This window comes from Lynx rufus, unplaced genomic scaffold (genome assembly GCF_022079265.1).
Source record: "Lynx rufus isolate CCGP_SWC_20201006 ecotype Redwood Valley unplaced genomic scaffold, mLynRuf1.p SCAF_2, whole genome shotgun sequence".
NCBI lineage: Eukaryota > Metazoa > Chordata > Mammalia > Carnivora > Felidae > Lynx > Lynx rufus.
In genome coordinates, this window is record NW_025814834.1 from 147,245,884 (window position 1) to 147,264,363 (window position 18,480).

The window sequence follows — 18,480 nt, forward strand, 5'->3', positions numbered from 1 at the left end:
CATTAACACATGCAGTTATTAGGCCATCAGCCCTGGCCTCTTAATTAATAACCTCTTTTTCCAATTAGTTACTTTCTTCCTCTTTACCTGTCTATCAATCCCTATCCTTCTGTGATGAAATACTTAGGATATCCAAAGATTCCTAGATTCTACAAAAAAAGTGCCACAACGTAGTAAGTGAATTGAGCAAGGTTTCAGGGTATAAGGCCAATAGATAAAAATCAATTGTATTTCTGTATACTAAAAATGAGCAGCTGGTTAAGATTTTTGAAATATCATTTATAATAGCATCCCAAAGCGTTAAATATTTGAACTGATGTTTTAAAATATACACAAGATCTGTGTGCTGAAAACTACAAAACATTGCTGAGAGACATTAAAGAAGACCTATATAAATGGAGTCATAATGTGATATTCAACAGACTGGGAGACGGAATATTGTTGTCAGTTCTCTCTAAGTTGATCCATAGTAGAGTTCGGCAGCCTATGGCCTTGATCCGTATCTGACTCACTCCTGATTTTGTATAAATAAAGTTTTATTAGATCATAACCATGCCCATTCTTTAAATATTTTTCAGGTTTTATAAATATATGTGAGTATGTATGTATATGTGTTTGTATGTTAGTATAAGCACAGGGAATGGTGTTGCACTGTCACCAGGCCGTGGACAACATTGGTCACCTCAGGGAGATGAGATGGAAGGTTGTTGAGGAGAGAACATAATTTTTTTTTTTTTACACATCTCTGCCTAGTTTTAAATATTATATGAAGCATACTTTATTTTTATAAGTAAAAATTTCTTTAAGACACAGACCCTTATAATTCTGAGGTAAGATGTGTAGTGTTTATAGTTGCTTTCAGATCACCCTTTGCTAGAGTTTGTTAGATCTGTTATTAAAGTGAAATTCAAAGAGAATTTTGGATTTCTGGAAGTAGTGACAATCTTCTCCTGCTCTTTCCACAAATCATGTATATTTTTTTGAGCTTGAATTTAAGTAGTCTTTTCTCTTGCTATTATTTTTTAGTTTAGTGGCTTTGTTCTATCACCTCCCCTATTATTAATTATACTTAATTTCTCTAATATTGTAATATCTCTCATCTCAAAATATGAGAAATGTGCTATAGCTTTGTTTTTATTGGTTTTAACTGTGTGGGGGTCTGTGACATACTAGCTAACATTCTGACAAAGGTGACAAATAAAAGTATCTTTGAAAAAAGAGCCTCCTTTTCACATGAACTGGTATGGATAACTTAGGATGACCAAAGGCTACTGTACTTCATAAACATGGGGTATATCCTGCCGACCTCCTTCTTGTCCTGTGTCCTGACCCAGTTTATTCCTCCAGAGCTCTAGGTGCTTTGCAAACAAAGGCACTTGCCCTGCACTTAGACTCTTATTTGGAACTGACAGAAAATCAAGGTCATTCTCCAAAAGCAAAAACAAGAGGTACATGCTACACAAGAAAAAATAAGTAATAGTGACTTTGATACCAGATAGACAAAGAAGGGGAATGGGAAGGGAAATAAAAGAGAAGGAGGGAAGAACAGGGAACATAGAAGGAGAGAATTGAGGAAGCACTAATCAAGGAGTTAAGACTCCCCGCATGTCTCCGACTTTGTGCATTTATAGTCCCTTCGTTCCTCTGGTGAAGGTTGTTCTCTTAGATGACTCCTCCCCTCTTGGCTGTCATGAAGAATGTCCTGCTTCCTCCTAACATTAGCTCTCACGTCAGCACTAATGGGTGTTTCTTTGGGGAATTTGTGTTTGCCCTCACTCTGTCATCCATTGATTGGCATAATAACTTACTCTTTGGTAACCTGGAAGAACAGATTCAGGGTATATACCGTCAATGCAGGCTTTTTAATTTTAATTGCAAAAAAATCCAACTCTATTCAGTAAAATTTAATTACTGTCAAAAATAAAGTAGTTCAATATGATTTCATGGCTGTCCAAAAAGGTACTGTCAAAGGTATATTTGGTACTGATGTCAATTTTTATCAAAGCAAACATGTTGGAATTTTGAATTCCAAACCAATCATTTAATGGGGATTTTTAGTCATTAGCAAGTTTTCATGACCATTCATGTAGGAACTGTCTGTGAGTAGGGAAAAAAATGTTTTTTATTTTCATTAAAAAATAAAAATTTTATTTGGATAATTATAAACAAAAAACCCAAATTTTAAAAATTCTTTCATTTTAAATCCAGATTGCTTCCAAGAAGTAGATCCCATAATCAAATTCAAGGTTTTTTCTTTTTTATTCAACAGGGTCATCCATCGCTTGTGAAAGCTCTATCCTGCTTATATGAAAAAATTTATCAAAAGCAAATCAATCCAAATAAAGAAATCCTTGTGACAGTAGGAGCATATGGATCTCTTTTTAATACCATTCAAGGATTAATTGATGAGGGAGATGAAGTAAGTATATTAAGATTATCATCTTACCCATAGCAATCATTATTATCATTTGTATTGCCTTTGAATCTGTTACTTATTTTACACTATTTTTAATTATTTTTGAAGTGTAATGCATATGAGTAAAATTCACAGATCTTAAGTGTACAGCTTGATAAATTTTTTACCCGTGTGTATATTTACATATATACATATATCCATGTAACCCCAGCCAGATGAAGATATAATACATTCCCAGCACCCAGAAGGCTCCCTTATGCCTCTTCCTAGTTAATATTCTCCCAGAGGTAACCACTCTTCTGTCTTCTATCACCATAGGCTCATTTTATCTGATCTTTAATGTAATATAAATGGAATCACACAGTATGTTCTTGAATGGGCTTCTCTCATTTATCATTATGTCTGTGAGATTCATCTGTTTTGCTGCATGTGACTCATTCTTATTTCTATAGCCTATCTAGAGAAGGGTAAGTGGAAGGGGCCAACCATGATGGGGAAAATGAATCTTTAGTTTGCACTACTAAAATTATCCTTATCTGAACTCAGTCAGCCAGTATTTCGTCAGTGTGTTTTTGTGCCCGGCACTGTTAGCAGCAGCATGTGAGGGATGTGTAACAAGAAGGTTGAGTGATTTCTGCTTTAGTACTGGGACTCTTTCCCTATTATCATTCCAATACCCCTGCTTCAGTATTTCCTGACCTCTTTCATTCATTCAGAAATCACTGAGGATCTCCCATAGTAGGCACTATGGGAGATTTTTAAAAGACAGTTTCTGGGGCGCCTGGGTGGCTCAGTCGGTTAAGTGTCCGACTTCGGCTCAGGTCATGATTTCGCAGTCCGTGAGTTTGAGCCTCGCGTTGGACTCTGTGCTGACAGCTCAGAGCCTGGAGCCTGTTTCAGATTCTGTGTCTCCCTCTCTCTGACCCTCCCCCGTTCATGCTCTGTCTCTCTCTGTCTCAAAAATAAATAAACGTTAAAAAAAAAAAATTTAAAAGACAGTTTCTGTGTGGAAGGAGTTCCCCATCTAGTAGAGGAGATAGATTCGCAAGCAGGTGAATAAGAATGTGTGTGTATGTTACAGTAGTGACAGAAAGAAGTGATTGACTCTGTTAATGTAGGCCTGGGAAACTCCAGAGAGGCACTGCTGAATATTTACCATGATCTATGTTGTTAATTCCTTTCTTTGAACTCTCATGGCACTCTCTGTACCTCTTACATAAAAGATACTGCTACTACATTGTATTATGTTCCTCTTTTACATCTCTAATTCTCTCTATTATGCCAGACAATAAGCTACTTAAGGAAACATCTTAAGGAAGTGCAGTTACACTTTCATATACATAATCTCCTTTAATCCTGTAAAATAGTTGAAAGTTTTATCTCATTCTTTGATGTTGTTAATCCTTTGTTGCTTCCTCTTTTTGCATCCCAGAGGCTCAGCCCTTGGCCTTTATTCTTTCTTCCCTGATCACTGTATCTGATATTTTGAAATCACACACGTGTCACTTTCTGTCACATTGACCTGTTTTATTTTCTTTATAGTATTTGTTATTATCTGAAATTATCTAATTTACTTCTGTTTTTTTCTTGTTTATGGTCTCTCACAGTAGAAAGTTTATTGCTATACTGCCAGTCCCTAAAATACTGAGTGCTCAATAAATACTCTTCAGAAAGTGAGGGGAATTATTCCCATCATAAAAATAAAGAAATTATAGCAAAGAATATCAAGTATATTCTTCCAATTTTACCTCCCTTCCTCCCAGTTTTCTTTTATATCTCACTTCAAATCAGGTACTAGGTTTCTCACTAGGGTTCAAAGATAGGTCATCTTGGTCCCTGAGAATTTCACAGACTGATTAAGAGCTTACAGTTCCCTTGAGGGAAAGATCCATTCCCAGAGGGAACAAACAAAGTTCATTTCTTTGTACTTCCCATTACCTAACACCTAACATAGCAGATTGTATAGTAGGTACTCAATGTGAGTTGAATGACTAGTAGAAACGAAGGGGCTTTAGAATGTAACAGCCTTATGTGACTTTAGTGAGAAAGGCCTTGAAGAGTTACTTCACATCATATGAAATACACATTAAATGTGCAAATTTAGAACAAGAGTTAGTGGTGTGCCTGGGTGGTTCAGTTGGTTAAGCGTCCGACTTCGGCTCAGGTCATTGTCTCACAGTTTGTGGGTTCGAGCCCCACATCAAGCTCTGTGCTGACAGCTCAGAGCCTGGAGCCTGCTTTAAATTCTGTGTCTCCCTCTCTCTTTGCCCCTTCCCCCATTCACACTCTGTCTCTGTCTCTGTCTCTCTCTCAAAAATAAATAAACATTAAAAAAAATTTGTAGCAACAGTTAGATATCACTAATTTAGCCAATGAAAGTTAAGTGAGACAACTTAGTGTTGACTTAGGAAATTGTAGTTATCCAATTTCCTAAAGCAATTTGACTGTATGTATTTTTAATGTGCCCTAAAAATGTTTCAACTCTTTGATCTAGCAAAATAACAATCATGTGAATTTATTCAACTGTTTAAAAATAGAGAAACTACAGGGGCACCTGGGTGGCTCTGTCAATTAAGCATCTGAGTTTTGATTTTGGTGCAGGTCGTGGTCTCATGGTTGTGGGATTGAGCCCCACATTGCACTGAGTGTGGGCCCTTGGGATTCTCTCTCTCCCTCTCTCTGCCTCTCTCTGCACTTTTTCTCTCTCTCTCTCAAAATAAATAAACATTTTTTAAAAATAGAGAAACTACACATACTCACAAATAAATATAGCATTGTTATATAATGCTATATAATGCACAAGCAAACGATTAAAACTTATTTTAGAATTCAGTAGACTCCCAAATAGCCATTAAGCTAATAAATATTAAAAAAAAAAAAACAAACAAACAGTGGGGGGTGGGGGTTGGTGCCTGGGTGGCTCAGTCAGTTAAGTGTCCAACTTCGGCTCAGGTCATGATCTCCTGATCTCCTGGTCTGTGAGTTCAAGCCCCACATCAGGCTCTGTGCTGACAGCTCAGAACCTGGAGCCTGCTTCAGATTCTGTGTCTCCCTCTCCCTCCGGCCCTGGCCCTTCCCCTCTTGCACTGCCTCTATCTCTCTCAAAAATAAATAAACATCAAAAAAAATTCCTTAAAAGATAATAAATATTAAAACTGTAATAATATGAAGTTTTCATGTAATATTGTTAGGTTTAAAAAGATAATAAAAATTGAATATACATGAAAGATATAAATTATGTGTTCAGACTTTCCTTACAGAAAAGTAAAAAATCAGGGATGCTTACTTAGATCCAAGCTGGTGGATTCTGGGTGGAATACCAAAGGGACTGGTTGGATTGGCCCACTGACCTAAAAGCCAGCCCACGGGTGACTGAGAGAGAGAGCATGTAGGGGCAAAGGAACAAGGAATAGATCTCAAGAGATTGGGAAAAAAGACTGAATCTAGGTAGGTATAAGTCACCAGAGGGAAACTGAGGGTATCAGACAATAACAGTAGCATCTTAACTAGTCTCCCTGCATCCACTATTTGTTTTGGAGTGCTTCTGACCAAAGAGAAACATCTTTATTCTCAGGATAATACTTATAAATTAGTTCTCCATAATGGAGAGCATTGCTGTTATCTTTTCTCAGAGTCTTTTGCTTCTGCCCCTCTCTGATTTTTTTGTTTGTTTGTCATTTAAAATTTAAAGAAATTCTTCATGTTTTTGGCTGGAACATTCTTTGGAGGATGTGATGGGAATTATGGCCTCTTTCCCCAGAAAAATCTACCTAGGCACATGTAAAGTCTTGCATATAATTTCAAGAATCCCCACTGTAAGCCCTTCTGTGGATCTCATTAAGAGAGCTGGAACTCCCTGGACACATCTGTCTCTAACGTCTCTTCCATGTCCTCTCCCACGAAGAGGCAGGCATAAAGGCAAGGAAGGCCAGTTCTTTCATTGCTGCATTTTAGTATGTAGGACAGCACCTCACACATGGGAGGTACACAATATATTTTAAATGAATGAATGATTGATATGTTACATTCTTATTTGGTTTTTATTTTAGGTCATAGTAATAGTACCTTTCTATGACTGCTATGAGCCCATGGTGAGAATGGCTGGAGCAACACCTGTTTTTATTCCCCTAAGACCTGTAAGTTTGCCAATGCGATACATATACTTTAAGATGCTTTGAAAATATACAGAATTGCTTTGTCACTGATGAAGTTCCTACTTTTATTACATTTTGGGATTTACTGTGTATCTCTACAATGGCTGAAGGTAATCAACATCTTTAAGAGGGCAGCTGTTATTGCTTTATCCTGTGTTTGCCATGTGTCTCTGTTGTATCAATATCCACACTATATGTAACATTCTTTTGTGGTTATGTGTCTCCCCCATAAACTATGAACACCACCAGATCAGAGACCAATTCTTTTTTTTTTTTTTTCTCATTTTTAATGTTTATTTATTTTGAGAGAGAGCATGCAGGAGTAGGGGAGGGGCAAAGAGAGAGAGAGAGAGAGAGAGAGAGAGAGAGAGAGAGAGAGAGAGAGGGACTCCCAAGCAGGCTCCACACTGTCAGCACAGAATCCGATGTGGTGCTCGAACCCATGAACCGTTGAGATCAAGACCTGAGCTGAAATCAAGAGTAAAATAGATGCTCAACCAACTCAGCCACCCAGGCACCCCTCTTTTTTTTTTTTTTAAGATTTTATTTTTAAGTAATATGCATCCAACATGGGGCTCGAACCTGCAACTCTGAGATGAAGAATTGCACACTCCACCCGACTGAGCCAGCCAGGCACCCCAGAGACCATTTCTAACTCACTTTTATAGCCCTGCTCCCTAGTGACTAACAGTGTAGGGTATATGCTGGGTGCTTTATAAATGCTTGTTGAAATATGAATGAATTGTCTAAGGACAAACCACCCTGAATGTGCCCGATCTCGTCTGATCTCGGAATTATGAATGAATTATTTTTTTTAATTTCCTACTAAGGAATTTAATAAAGTATGCTACTATTATCTTTTTTAAACATCTTACTATAATAAGTAATACACTAAGGTGAATCACAGAATCTTGTATTAGCCTTACAGTCTCAGACATGTTAATCATAGTTATAGCTGACTCCTTTGAAGGCATGTACATACTTTAACAGCTGTTTATGTTGACAGAGTTTATTTTCCCATTTACTAGGTGTGAGCATGAGACTTAAGTCCTCTTGGGCTCTTAAGGCAGAATGAAAGCTTAGTTATTTCTATTTTCTTTGTTAGTCATTTATTCAGTTACCTTTGCCATGCCTTTCTCTACTCTGCCCCGCCACCCTGTGCCATTAGGTTATTTATTTGTAAGACAGCAAACATAAATTAATTGGATTAAATCACATCTTGATTCTTCATACGTAGAAACCTGTCGATGGGAAAAAATGGTCTAGTTCTGACTGGACATTGGATCCTCAAGAACTGGCAAGTAAGTTTAACTCCAAAACCAAAGCGATTATACTGAATACTCCACATAACCCCATTGGCAAGGTGAGTCTTTGATCTCTTTATACAGTCCTCTGACCTATCATTGTCTCGCATGTTGAATCATAATTGGCTCTGCTCTTTTGTTTTCTTTAATACATATAGGTATATACCAAAGAAGAACTCCAAGTAATTGCTGACCTTTGCATCAAATATGACACACTCTGCATCAGTGATGAGGTTTATGAATGGCTTGTATATACTGGAAATAAACATGTAAAAATAGGTACTGATTATTACATAGAGTCACAAATCTAAATGTGTTTGGGCACATGTGGAACAACTGATTGGAAGGGATCCCAGAACAGCTTTAAAATAGTCCTTGAAATGGGTATCGGTCTGTGTGAGCACTTAAATGGGATTTGGATAAATGATGCTTGAGTGAATTAATAAACAGACTGAAAGACAAGCAGTACAAACTTTGGGGAAGAGATTTTTGGATCATACTATAAGGGTATGAAACCAGAGAAGTTATACTTTTGCCCATATCCTTGGCTTTTTATCAAGAATGCATCTATTACATGGTACATAAGATACAGGGAGCTTACTTGTTCCCAAGTTGGACTGTCTCTGCTGAGCAAGTTGCCAAAATGCCAAGTCGACAGGAGAAAATTGCAGGGCGAGTAAGCTATTGCTGCTTGGCTCTTGCCTGAGGTTTCATCATTACTACCCTGCCATCTCCCAAGACACCCTGCCTTGGTGTCTTCTGGGGTTATCTAAACTGATATCAACCATAAGACTATATGCTGGGTTGCAACCTTTGGGTCTGTACATTTGCCCTTTCTATGCCTGGAAACACTTTTCCCCCAAATATCCACATGGCTCAATCTCCCCCAGGGCTTTATTCAGATACCAGTTTTTATGGCCACATTTAAGATAGTTATAAGTCTTTCTTCCAGAATTTGCTTTGCTTTATTTTTTTTTTTGTTCTGTTTTGTTTTTTCTATTATAATAATATATATAGTTTACTTCTAACCTGCTGGAACATAGGATATTTGTTTGTTTTAGTGACTTCTGAATGTGCAGTTTCTAGCATAGGATCTTGCACGTGTTAGGTAATCAGAAAGTAATTGATGAAGAAATGAATAGGAAATATGAAGGAGATAAGGGAAGAAAAACTGAAATCACTGTGGCAGATATCAATAAATAAATTAGTGCGCTTGTATATAAATAGTTGTTTCATATATCATAATTATCCCTGTGGTACGTTTTAAAGTGTAGAAATATGGAGGACAAAGCAGCTGCTTGAGAAGATCAACAGAGGAGTGGGCGAAAGATGGAATTTGTTAAGCAGAGAGGTACAAATAAAATTCCTATCAGGGGGCACCTGGGTGGCTCAGCCGGCTAAGCATCTGACTTCAGCTCAGGTCATGATCTCACAGTTTGTGAGTTCAAGCCCCGCATCAGGCTCTGTGCTGACAGCTTAGAGCCTGGAGCCTGCTTCAAATTCTGTGTCTCCCTCTCGCTCTGCTCCCCCACCCCCCCTTGCTCTGTCTCTCTCTCCTTCAAAAAATAAAAATTAAAAATTAAAAACATTAAAATTCCTATCAGATAAACTAATGTGGACTGAGGCAAGAAGGCATAACAGATCAAGATATACTTAAGATTAGGGCAAGTGGCTTATAAGGATATGTTATAACAGTCACAGATGATAATGGAAAAGTAGAGTAATTCTGGCAGTCTTGATTATGAGAACAAAGTTTAAACTTGTTGAGGAGGTAAGTGGTTCTGAAACTCAATGTTAGTGTAGAGCACCTTGAAGCCACAATGTTCACATTGTAGAATAGGGATACGTTGCCTTCCATTTTGAAACTAGAAGCAATTTTCTTAATAGAAACTTAATAATTAGAAGGAGTCAATATAAAAATCCCGGTTGTGTGCATATTTGTACAAAGAGCCATTGATACAGACATATCAGAGTTTTTCTGATTTTGCCTCTCACTAAATGTTCATTTGTTTCACTGTTGGTAGCATACACTATCAGATAAATGGTAGTACTTCAGGTGCTTGAGAAAATTTCATGGAGTAAAAGTTAAAATCGATTAAAAAAAAATTCTACACATTAATTTGATCACTAAAGTTCCAGTGAAGCATAATTTGAGAACTACTGCAGGAGGTGTGCCAAGACAAGGGAATGGGTTCCTTGATTGGATTTGTTTTATAAGGTAAGAACCAGTTACAGGCGAGGACCTGAAGTGAGTTAGATGCCCTAGCAGTGGAGTTGACACAAGTGGGCTATTTAGAAGTCAACAATAGGGCAGAGTATAGCATCTGAAGGTGGGAAGGGAACCAGCCAGTGGGATTCTGAAATTTCTGGCCCAGTCTCTTCAGCAGTGGTGAGGCCTGTAAGCAGAGGTGGATGTGTACAGAGGAGGGGCAGCTCTGTGGGGAGTAAGGAATATTCCTGCCTCTCATGCTTTCTTTAGTCTTGCTAAGTTTCAGTCTCTATGAGGCCTAGAAGAGAAGATGTCTGGAGACAAGTAGAATTATAGGCCTGACAGTTAGGATCAAATCATGAGGGGAAAGGGTTTTGGCAGTCGTCAAAATTTTGTTGGTGGTGGAACCCATGGAAGAGAATTTTCTCAGGGAGAATTGATAAACAGAGAAGGCAGCCAGAGATGTGCAAGGCATGGTGCCTCAACACAGCAAACTGCTGTTTCATGTCAAAATTGCATCAGAGTTCACCTTCGTTCACCCTTTTTGTTGATGACCTCTGTTTCAGATCATTGAACTATTCCCAGTCGAAAATCAGGTCAACATAGACAAATAATTATTTTTTGTAATTGAAAAAAATGTTTAAGTTCATTTATTCTGAGAGAGATTGGGGGAGAGGCGGAGAGAGAGAGAAAAAGAGAGAATCCCAAGCAGGCTCCGTGTTGTCAGTGCAGAGCTTGATGCGGGGCTTGAACTCACAAACCATGAGATCATCACTTGAGCTGAAGTCGGACACTTAACCAACTGAACTACCCAGGCACCCCTTTTTTGTAATTTTTAACAATTAAACAGAGGAATAGGCATCTAGCTAATTAATAAATATAATTTTGTACTCAACACATATATTCATTTCTAAGTGATAATGTCTCAAGTCCTTAGAGTTTTAGTTAACTAAGTTCAGCAATATTTTTCCAATAGATAACTTTAAATGATCTTGAGTTATTGTTTAAACCTTTATTATATTGTTTAAACCTCATATAAGCCCTTCATAGTAAAAGTGTAACACATATTACTTGCTAAAGATATCAAGACCTATATATTTAAAAAATATATATATGTTTAATCTTTATTTTTGAGAGAGAGAGAGAGATACAGAGTGTGAGTGGGAGAGGAACAGAGAAGGAGACACAGAATCTGAAGTTGGACGCTTAACTGACTGAGCCACCCAGGTGCCCCAAGACCTATATTTTTAACTCAGATATTTTAGTTGTTATAACAGCCCATAAAGTTAAAAAAAAAAAATGAATTCACTATTTCATTATTTAGGGAGTGGTTTGGTTCCATGAAAACTTAGGTATTCTATCAAATATGAATACACGAAAGATGCAAAGTGACTATTCCATTAATCTGCATAGTGTGGTAGTAGTTCTTTAATATAACACAATAAAGCTTTCCAGCCGTACATCGTGAATTAGCATCACCCTTATGCTTTCACTGAGGCCATTTTCCCTGGGGTAGCACTCTTCCTTCTGTCTATAATCTTTATCTGACTTCTGTTGAAGCCTAAGCCACCTGTAAATAACTGTTATTGCTGCTGCAGCTGATTTAAGGACCACGGGTCATAAATGAGAAGTGCAATGACCACTTGCCTTTCAGATACAAATGCAACCTAAGCTTAATACTAGATATCAGTTTTCCTTTTTACTTTTATTTATGCCTGTAAGTAATCTCTACGACCACCATGGGGCTTGAACTCAACCCCGAGACCAAGACTCACATCCCAGCCAGCCAGCCAGCCAGGTGCCCCTAGGTTGTGTTTTGTAAGTAATCACTATGTCCAGCATGGAGCTTGAACTCACAACCCTGAGATCAAGAGTGGCATGCTCTACCAACTGAGCCAGACAGGCACTCCTAGGTACCATTTTTTAAAAATGATCAGACATGCAAAGATTTCTTTTTCTTCTAGATTCACACACAGTGTTGTGGTCTTCTGTTCTACCTGTTTGCTTTAATTTCTGTGGCTCCCCAAGTCTCGGAGAGGATATGAACATCCAGATGTTTTAAAAAAATTCCTTAGGGCCCTTTTTAATGAAGTAGTAGAATTTGTTCTTGGATCAGATTCTTGATTCAAATGTTGTCTCTGCATTTCTGTAAAATGACATGTCAGTCAACAGAGAAACCTCTCTTCTATAAAAAAGATATTAATACATTTATATTGATATACTAATCTTTTGGCATTTAGACAAATAATATAAAATTCCTTGTAAGTTATTCAGTTGATTAGCTTACTGCTTGAAAAAAGACATCCATTTTTTAAAATGGCTAAAATAGGGGCGCCTGGGTGGCGCAGTCGGTTAAGCGTCCGACTTCAGCCAGGTCACGATCTCGCGCTCCGTGAGTTCGAGCCCCGCGTCAGGCTCTGGGCTGATGGCTCGGAGCCTGGAGCCTGTTTCCGATTCTGTGTCTCCCTCTCTCTCTGCCCCTCCCCCGTTCATGCTCTGTCTCTCTCTGTCCCAAAAATAAATAAACGTTGAAAAAAAAAATTAAAAAAAAAATAAATAAAATGGCTAAAATAGCCATCAAAATTGCTTAGCTCTTTTCAAAAATATATTATACCAAAACTATTACATTGATGTTTTGTGAATGAAACCTACATTTGACATGTGGGTGGTTTTGATTTCCTTTGGATATAACTTAAGAAAACATGTTAGGATTGTATTCGTTTCTCTGGGTAATTCTTAATTTCAAAGAATTTATTTCTGATTTTCATGTTTATTTATTTGTGAGAGAGAGAGACAGAGCACAAGCAGGGGAGGAGCAGAGAAAGAGAGGGAAACACAGAATCTGAAACAGGCTCCAGGCTCTGAGCTTTCAGCACAGAGCCTGACGCAGGGCTGGAACTCGGGAATGGTGAGATCATGACCTGAGCAGAAGACGGATGCTTAACTGACAGAGCCACTCAGGTGCCCCTTAAAGAACTTATTTCTAAATATTGTGTTTATTAATAGACTTTCTGGGTTTTGGATACATATTATTACTTTAAAAGAGGTGATACTCTGCATTATACATAGTTTAGATTTTCTCTGGTCAAATAGGAAAGTGGGACATGGTCATGGTATTCTTTTGGAATACTAGAACTGTTTCAAAACTTGAAATGATAGGATATTTATATCAAATGTTAGAATATTCTTTCTTTGAATTCTCTAAATATTTTCTTTATTTATTATTTTTGGGTTTTGTTTTACTCCACAGAGAATACAATTATAACATCCTGATTTATGTAGTTTTCCTACCTTTACAGATATTGGCAGGTATTTCACAATGGACTGATTACGTATGAATTTCCATTTTGGAAATTTCTTTAGCTACCTTACATTTAAAATTTTTTTTTTCCAACGTTTTTTTATTTATTTTTGGGACAGAGAGAGACAGAGCATGAACGGGGGAGGGGCAGAGAGAGAGGGAGACACAGCATCGGAAACAGGCTCCAGGCTCCGAGCCATCAGCCCAGAGCCTGACGCGGGGCTCGAACTCACAGACCGCGAGATCGTGACCTGGCTGAAGTCGGACGCTTAACCGACTGCGCCACCCAGGCACCCCATAGCTACCTTACATTTTAGTAGCCACTTGACTTGTATATGAGAAGATTAAGAAAACAGTAGCTTAGATCACACAGAAATGGCTATTTGTTTTCTCTTTATGTATACCAACACTCTTAGAACAATACAAGAGTATCTACTGTACCTCTGAAAAACAAGTGAAAAACTCATGGGATTGCATGTGAAGAACTTAACATCTAAACTACTTGAGGAATACAAAGAGCAGCATAGGGGGACGCCTGGGTGGCTCAGTTGATCAAGCGCTGACTTTGGCCCAGGTCATGATCTTGTGGTTCATGAGTTCGAGCCCCACGTCAAGCTCTGTGCTGACAGCTCAGAGCCTGGAGCCTGCTTCCGATTCTGTGTCTCCCTCTCTCTCTCTCCCCCTTTTCCGCTCGTGCGCTCTCTCTAAAAAATAAATAAACATTAAAAAAAGGGAACAAAGAGCAGCATAGGTAGCACTCTCCGAAGATTAACAAGGGAATAATTTACCAATTTGGGGCAGAATTTACAAGCTCCTGCATTTTATACCTGTATGATTTTACCTGCATTCTCTTTGCCCCAAATACCTTTCCTCCCCTTCTCTGACTGGCAGAAGTCTACATGGTCTTCCAGGTCTCAGCTTAAGCTTTACTGGCTGCAGAAAGCTACCCCTAACACCTTCTGTCCTTGCATGATACTCCATGCCGCTTACTATTACAGCACTTACGCACTGTATATGACTGTTGTTTTACTTTTCTCCTATCCCCGCTAGACCATAAGCTCTTCAAAGATAGGATGTGCTTTTTTCTCATCTTTGTTTCTTTTAGACATGGCTTAGTCCCTGGGACCTGGTCATTGGTAATAAATGTTTGATAAGCAAATGAGTATGTGAATGAATGATTTTATTAAAGATGTCAATCACTTGAAAACGTTTACACCGTCATTTCTCATTATTTGTGGAATCCATATTTGTGAATCACCTCGCAGAAATCTGTTTGTAACTTCAAAGTCAATACTCACAGCGCTTCATTCACAGACGTGCCAAGAGAGGCAAAAAATTTGAGTCACCTAATATGTGTATTCTCAGTTGAGGTCAACAAGGCAACACTCTGCCTTATTTCAGCTTATACTATGAACAACTGCCCTTTTCATGGTGATTTTGTTGTTTAAAATAGACCCCGTAGCATAGTGCTGAAGTGCTGGCTGATGTTTTGAAGTATAAGAAGACTGTGGTGTGCATTATGGAGAGATTAAGTATGCCAAATAAACTCCATTCAGACAAGTTCTAGGGCTATTGGCCACGGAGATATTAAGGGGTGATACCTAAAAGGTATGGGCTTTTGGGGTGAAAAAATGTTCTAAAACTGGTTGCCCAGCTCTGCAGATATACTAAAAACCATTGAATTAGACGATTTAAATAAGTAAATTTTATGGTGTGGGATATATATCTTAAAATTGTTAGCAAAACACACATGCACACATGCATCGCGGGGCCCTACCCCCAGAGTTTCTGATTGAGGAGATCTGAGATATGGTCCAATAGTTTGCCTTCCTCACAAGTTCCCCATTGATATTGCTAGTACTGGTGTGAGAACCACATTTTAAGAAACATTGTCTTAGGAATCCTGTAGAGGTAGACTCGGAAAAGGGGCAGAGTAGAGGCGAGTCAACAATGGTCAGGACCACAATCAAAATGGTGCCACAGGAAGGAAGAGTGCAGTATTAGTGAATGCACAGCTACCACTGACACTGAGCACCAGGTGCCACGCCACGACTGTGCAACCACTGCCCGGAACGCTGCCTACTGACATCTCTGCCACTTCTGACCCTGGAAGTGATTTTGCTAGTTAACATTATTTAATCTATCACATACTATATAGTATTTTTAAGCACTGTGACATTTTCAACTATGTTTGGCTTAAAGTTACATTATATTTTAAAAACCTGCTGAAATAGGAGCGTCTAGGTGGCTCAGTTGGTTAAGCGTCCAACTTTGGCTCAGGTCATGGTCTCACAGTTCATGAGTTCGAGTCCCGCATTGGGCTCTGTGCTGACAGCTCAGAGCCTGGAGCCTACTTCAGATTCTGTGTCTCCCTCTCTCTCTGGCCCTTTCCCTCTCAAGCTCTGTCTCTCTCTCTCTCAAAAATAAATAAACATTAAAAAATTAAAAAACCTACTGAAATATACCGACTGCATTATACTACATTTATGTTTTTAAGTTATACTGAATGTAGATTGATTGAAAGCAATTATTTAACCTTTTTTTTTTTTTCTTTTTCCGGTTTAGCTACTTTTCCAGGTATGTGGGAGAGAACAATAACGATAGGAAGTGCCGGAAAGACTTTCAGTGTAACTGGCTGGAAGGTAAGATGCAAAAGAATAATTGCTTGAAAACAGACACGTATTTTACTTCTTGCAGAGAGAGAGAGAGAGAGAGAGAGAGAGAGAGAGAGTGTGTGTGTGTGTATGTGTGTGTGTGTGTGTGTGTGTGTGTGTGTGTGTGTTAAATGCATATATGTTCAGTTTTCCCAGGTTTTTGTACTTACTGACCTTTTGTTTACTCATTCAGCTTTCCTGTTGACCTTTCTCCTTTTTGAGACCTAATCATTTCTTTCTTTTTTTTTTTAAGTTTTTTAAAATTTTATTTAAAGTCTAGTTAGTTAATATACAGTGTAATATTAGTTTCAGGTATAGAATTTAGTGATTCATCACTTCATTACTATACCCAGTGCTCATCACAGATGCCCTCTTAAATCCCCATCACCTATTTACCCCATCCCCCCACACCTCCACTCCCGTCCACTAACACTCGGTTTGTTCTCTCTAGCTACACATCCATTTCTTGGGTTTGTCTCTCTCTCTCTCTCTCTCTTTTTTTCCTTTGCTCATTTGTTTTGTTTCTTAAATTCCACAAATGAGTGAAATCACATGGTATTTGCCTTTCTCTGACTTATTTCACTTAGCATAATACTCTGTAGCTCCATCCATGTTATTGCAAATGGGAGAAAAATAGTCATTTTTCATTTTATAAGTAACCAACCAATGGCACTCTTCTTTGCAAAGAATGTTCAGATTATTGCAGATTAATAAAAAAGGAGGAAAAATATAATACATAATAATAGCTAATATTTTGGCACTTACTATGTGCCAGGTTCTAAGTGCTTTACACATACTCATTCTCATAATGGCATTATGAAGTGAGTATAATTTATTATCCCCATTTTATAGATAATAAAACTAGTAAGAGAAGTTAAGTAAGTTGCCTGAGGTTGTACTGCTAATAAACTCAAGCCAGCCAGGCAATCCAGCTTCAGAATTTGTGTACTTAAGCACTGCACTATGTAATACATTAACAATTTACCCAGTTGAAGCTTGATTATCTTCCAACCAGCCCTATCCTGAACATGGCAAGAAGCAAGGAGTATCAAAAATGGGGCCTGCAGAGGGGCGCCTGGGTGGCGCAGTCGGTTAAGCGTCCGACTTCAGCCAGGTCACGATCTCGCGGTCCGTGAGTTCGAGCCCCGCGTCAGGCTCTGGGCTGATGGCTCGGAGCCTGGAGCCTGTTTCCGATTCTGTGTCTCCCTCTCTCTGCCCCTCCCCCGTTCATGCTCTGTCTCTCTCTCTCTGTCCCAAAAATAAATAAATGTTGAAAAAAAAAAAATTTAAAAAAAAAATGGGGCCTGCAGAACCAAATTATGGAAGAGTCCCTTAGGCTCTCATTCAGAGTTACTTTTATCTAATTCAAATAAGCTTTGTTATGAGTTTTTAGACCTTCAGAAGTAGCGAATTAGAAAAGAAAAGGGTTATAATGATTGTGGGCACTATTTACCTTCTGAAGACAGAGTTTAGTGACTCCGGTGGGAAACTTTCCCACAGAACAGTGTTGAAATGATGAGCAAATACTAATAACTACACTACTTTCATAGAGTGAACATTTTAGAATTACATATGTTTAATAATTACATTAAGCTGAGCTACTCTATCAGATTTAATACATACAGTTAGATTCACTTTCTGAAATCTGCTTTTCTTTTTTTCCTTTTTCAGCTTGGCTGGTCCATTGGTCCTAATCATTTGATAAAACATTTACAGACAGTTCAACAAAACACTGTTTATACTTGTGCTACACCTTTACAGGTAGGTGTTAGAGTAACTTGGGGTTGAAGCATGGTCTTTTGGTGAAGGTGTTACTAGAATGGTTTTTTGGTTTGTTTGTTTAAAATCATTGAGTTTTAGCTTTGAACACTGGTGGGATTGCAAAGTAGAACAGACTCTGTGAAGGACAGTGACAACACCAAGCAATATTATAGATGTGCATGTGCTCCAAAGCAGGAATCCATCTTCTGGGAGTTTACTCTGTTGCTATTATCTGTAAACATGAGAAGCAAGAAGCTCTGTATGTGCGTGGCCATTCATTGCAGAAGATAGGGGAAGCACATTATCCATCCACTGGCAATTAAATAAACCATGGTCTAGCCAAACATTTAAATATTATCTGAGTTTTGCATTAGTTTCCCATTTCTCTGTGACAAATTACCACAAACTTAGTGACTTAAAACAACACAAATTTTTAATCTTACAGTTCTGGAGGTCAACAGTCTGAAATGGGTCTTACAGGGCTAAAAACAAGGTGTCTCCATACTGGTGTTCCTTCTGCAGGTTGTAAGGTCGTATTCGTTGCTTGTCTTTTCCATCTTCTAGGGGCTACTCACATTCCTTGGCTTGAGGTCACATAACTCTAACATGATTCTGACTCTCCTGCTACCTTCTTTCCCATACAAGGATCCTTATGATTGTATTAGGCCCATGAATAATCCA

The 18,480-nt window shown here is 38.3% G+C and overlaps 1 protein-coding gene across 3 annotated transcripts in view; it reads left to right on the forward strand.

Moving 5' to 3' along the window:
* KYAT3 (kynurenine aminotransferase 3) overlaps window positions 1–18,480 on the forward strand; it is a 72,318-nt gene that overhangs the window by 37,668 nt on the left and 16,170 nt on the right. For all 3 annotated transcript variants that reach the window (XM_047083830.1, XM_047083832.1, XM_047083831.1), the window contains 6 exons: window positions 2,270–2,419; window positions 6,466–6,552; window positions 7,808–7,933; window positions 8,033–8,153; window positions 15,950–16,026; window positions 17,710–17,799. In XM_047083830.1, coding sequence (XP_046939786.1) covers window positions 2,270–2,419; window positions 6,466–6,552; window positions 7,808–7,933; window positions 8,033–8,153; window positions 15,950–16,026; window positions 17,710–17,799 — 651 coding nt within the window. The remainder of the gene's footprint in view (window positions 1–2,269; window positions 2,420–6,465; window positions 6,553–7,807; window positions 7,934–8,032; window positions 8,154–15,949; window positions 16,027–17,709; window positions 17,800–18,480) is intronic.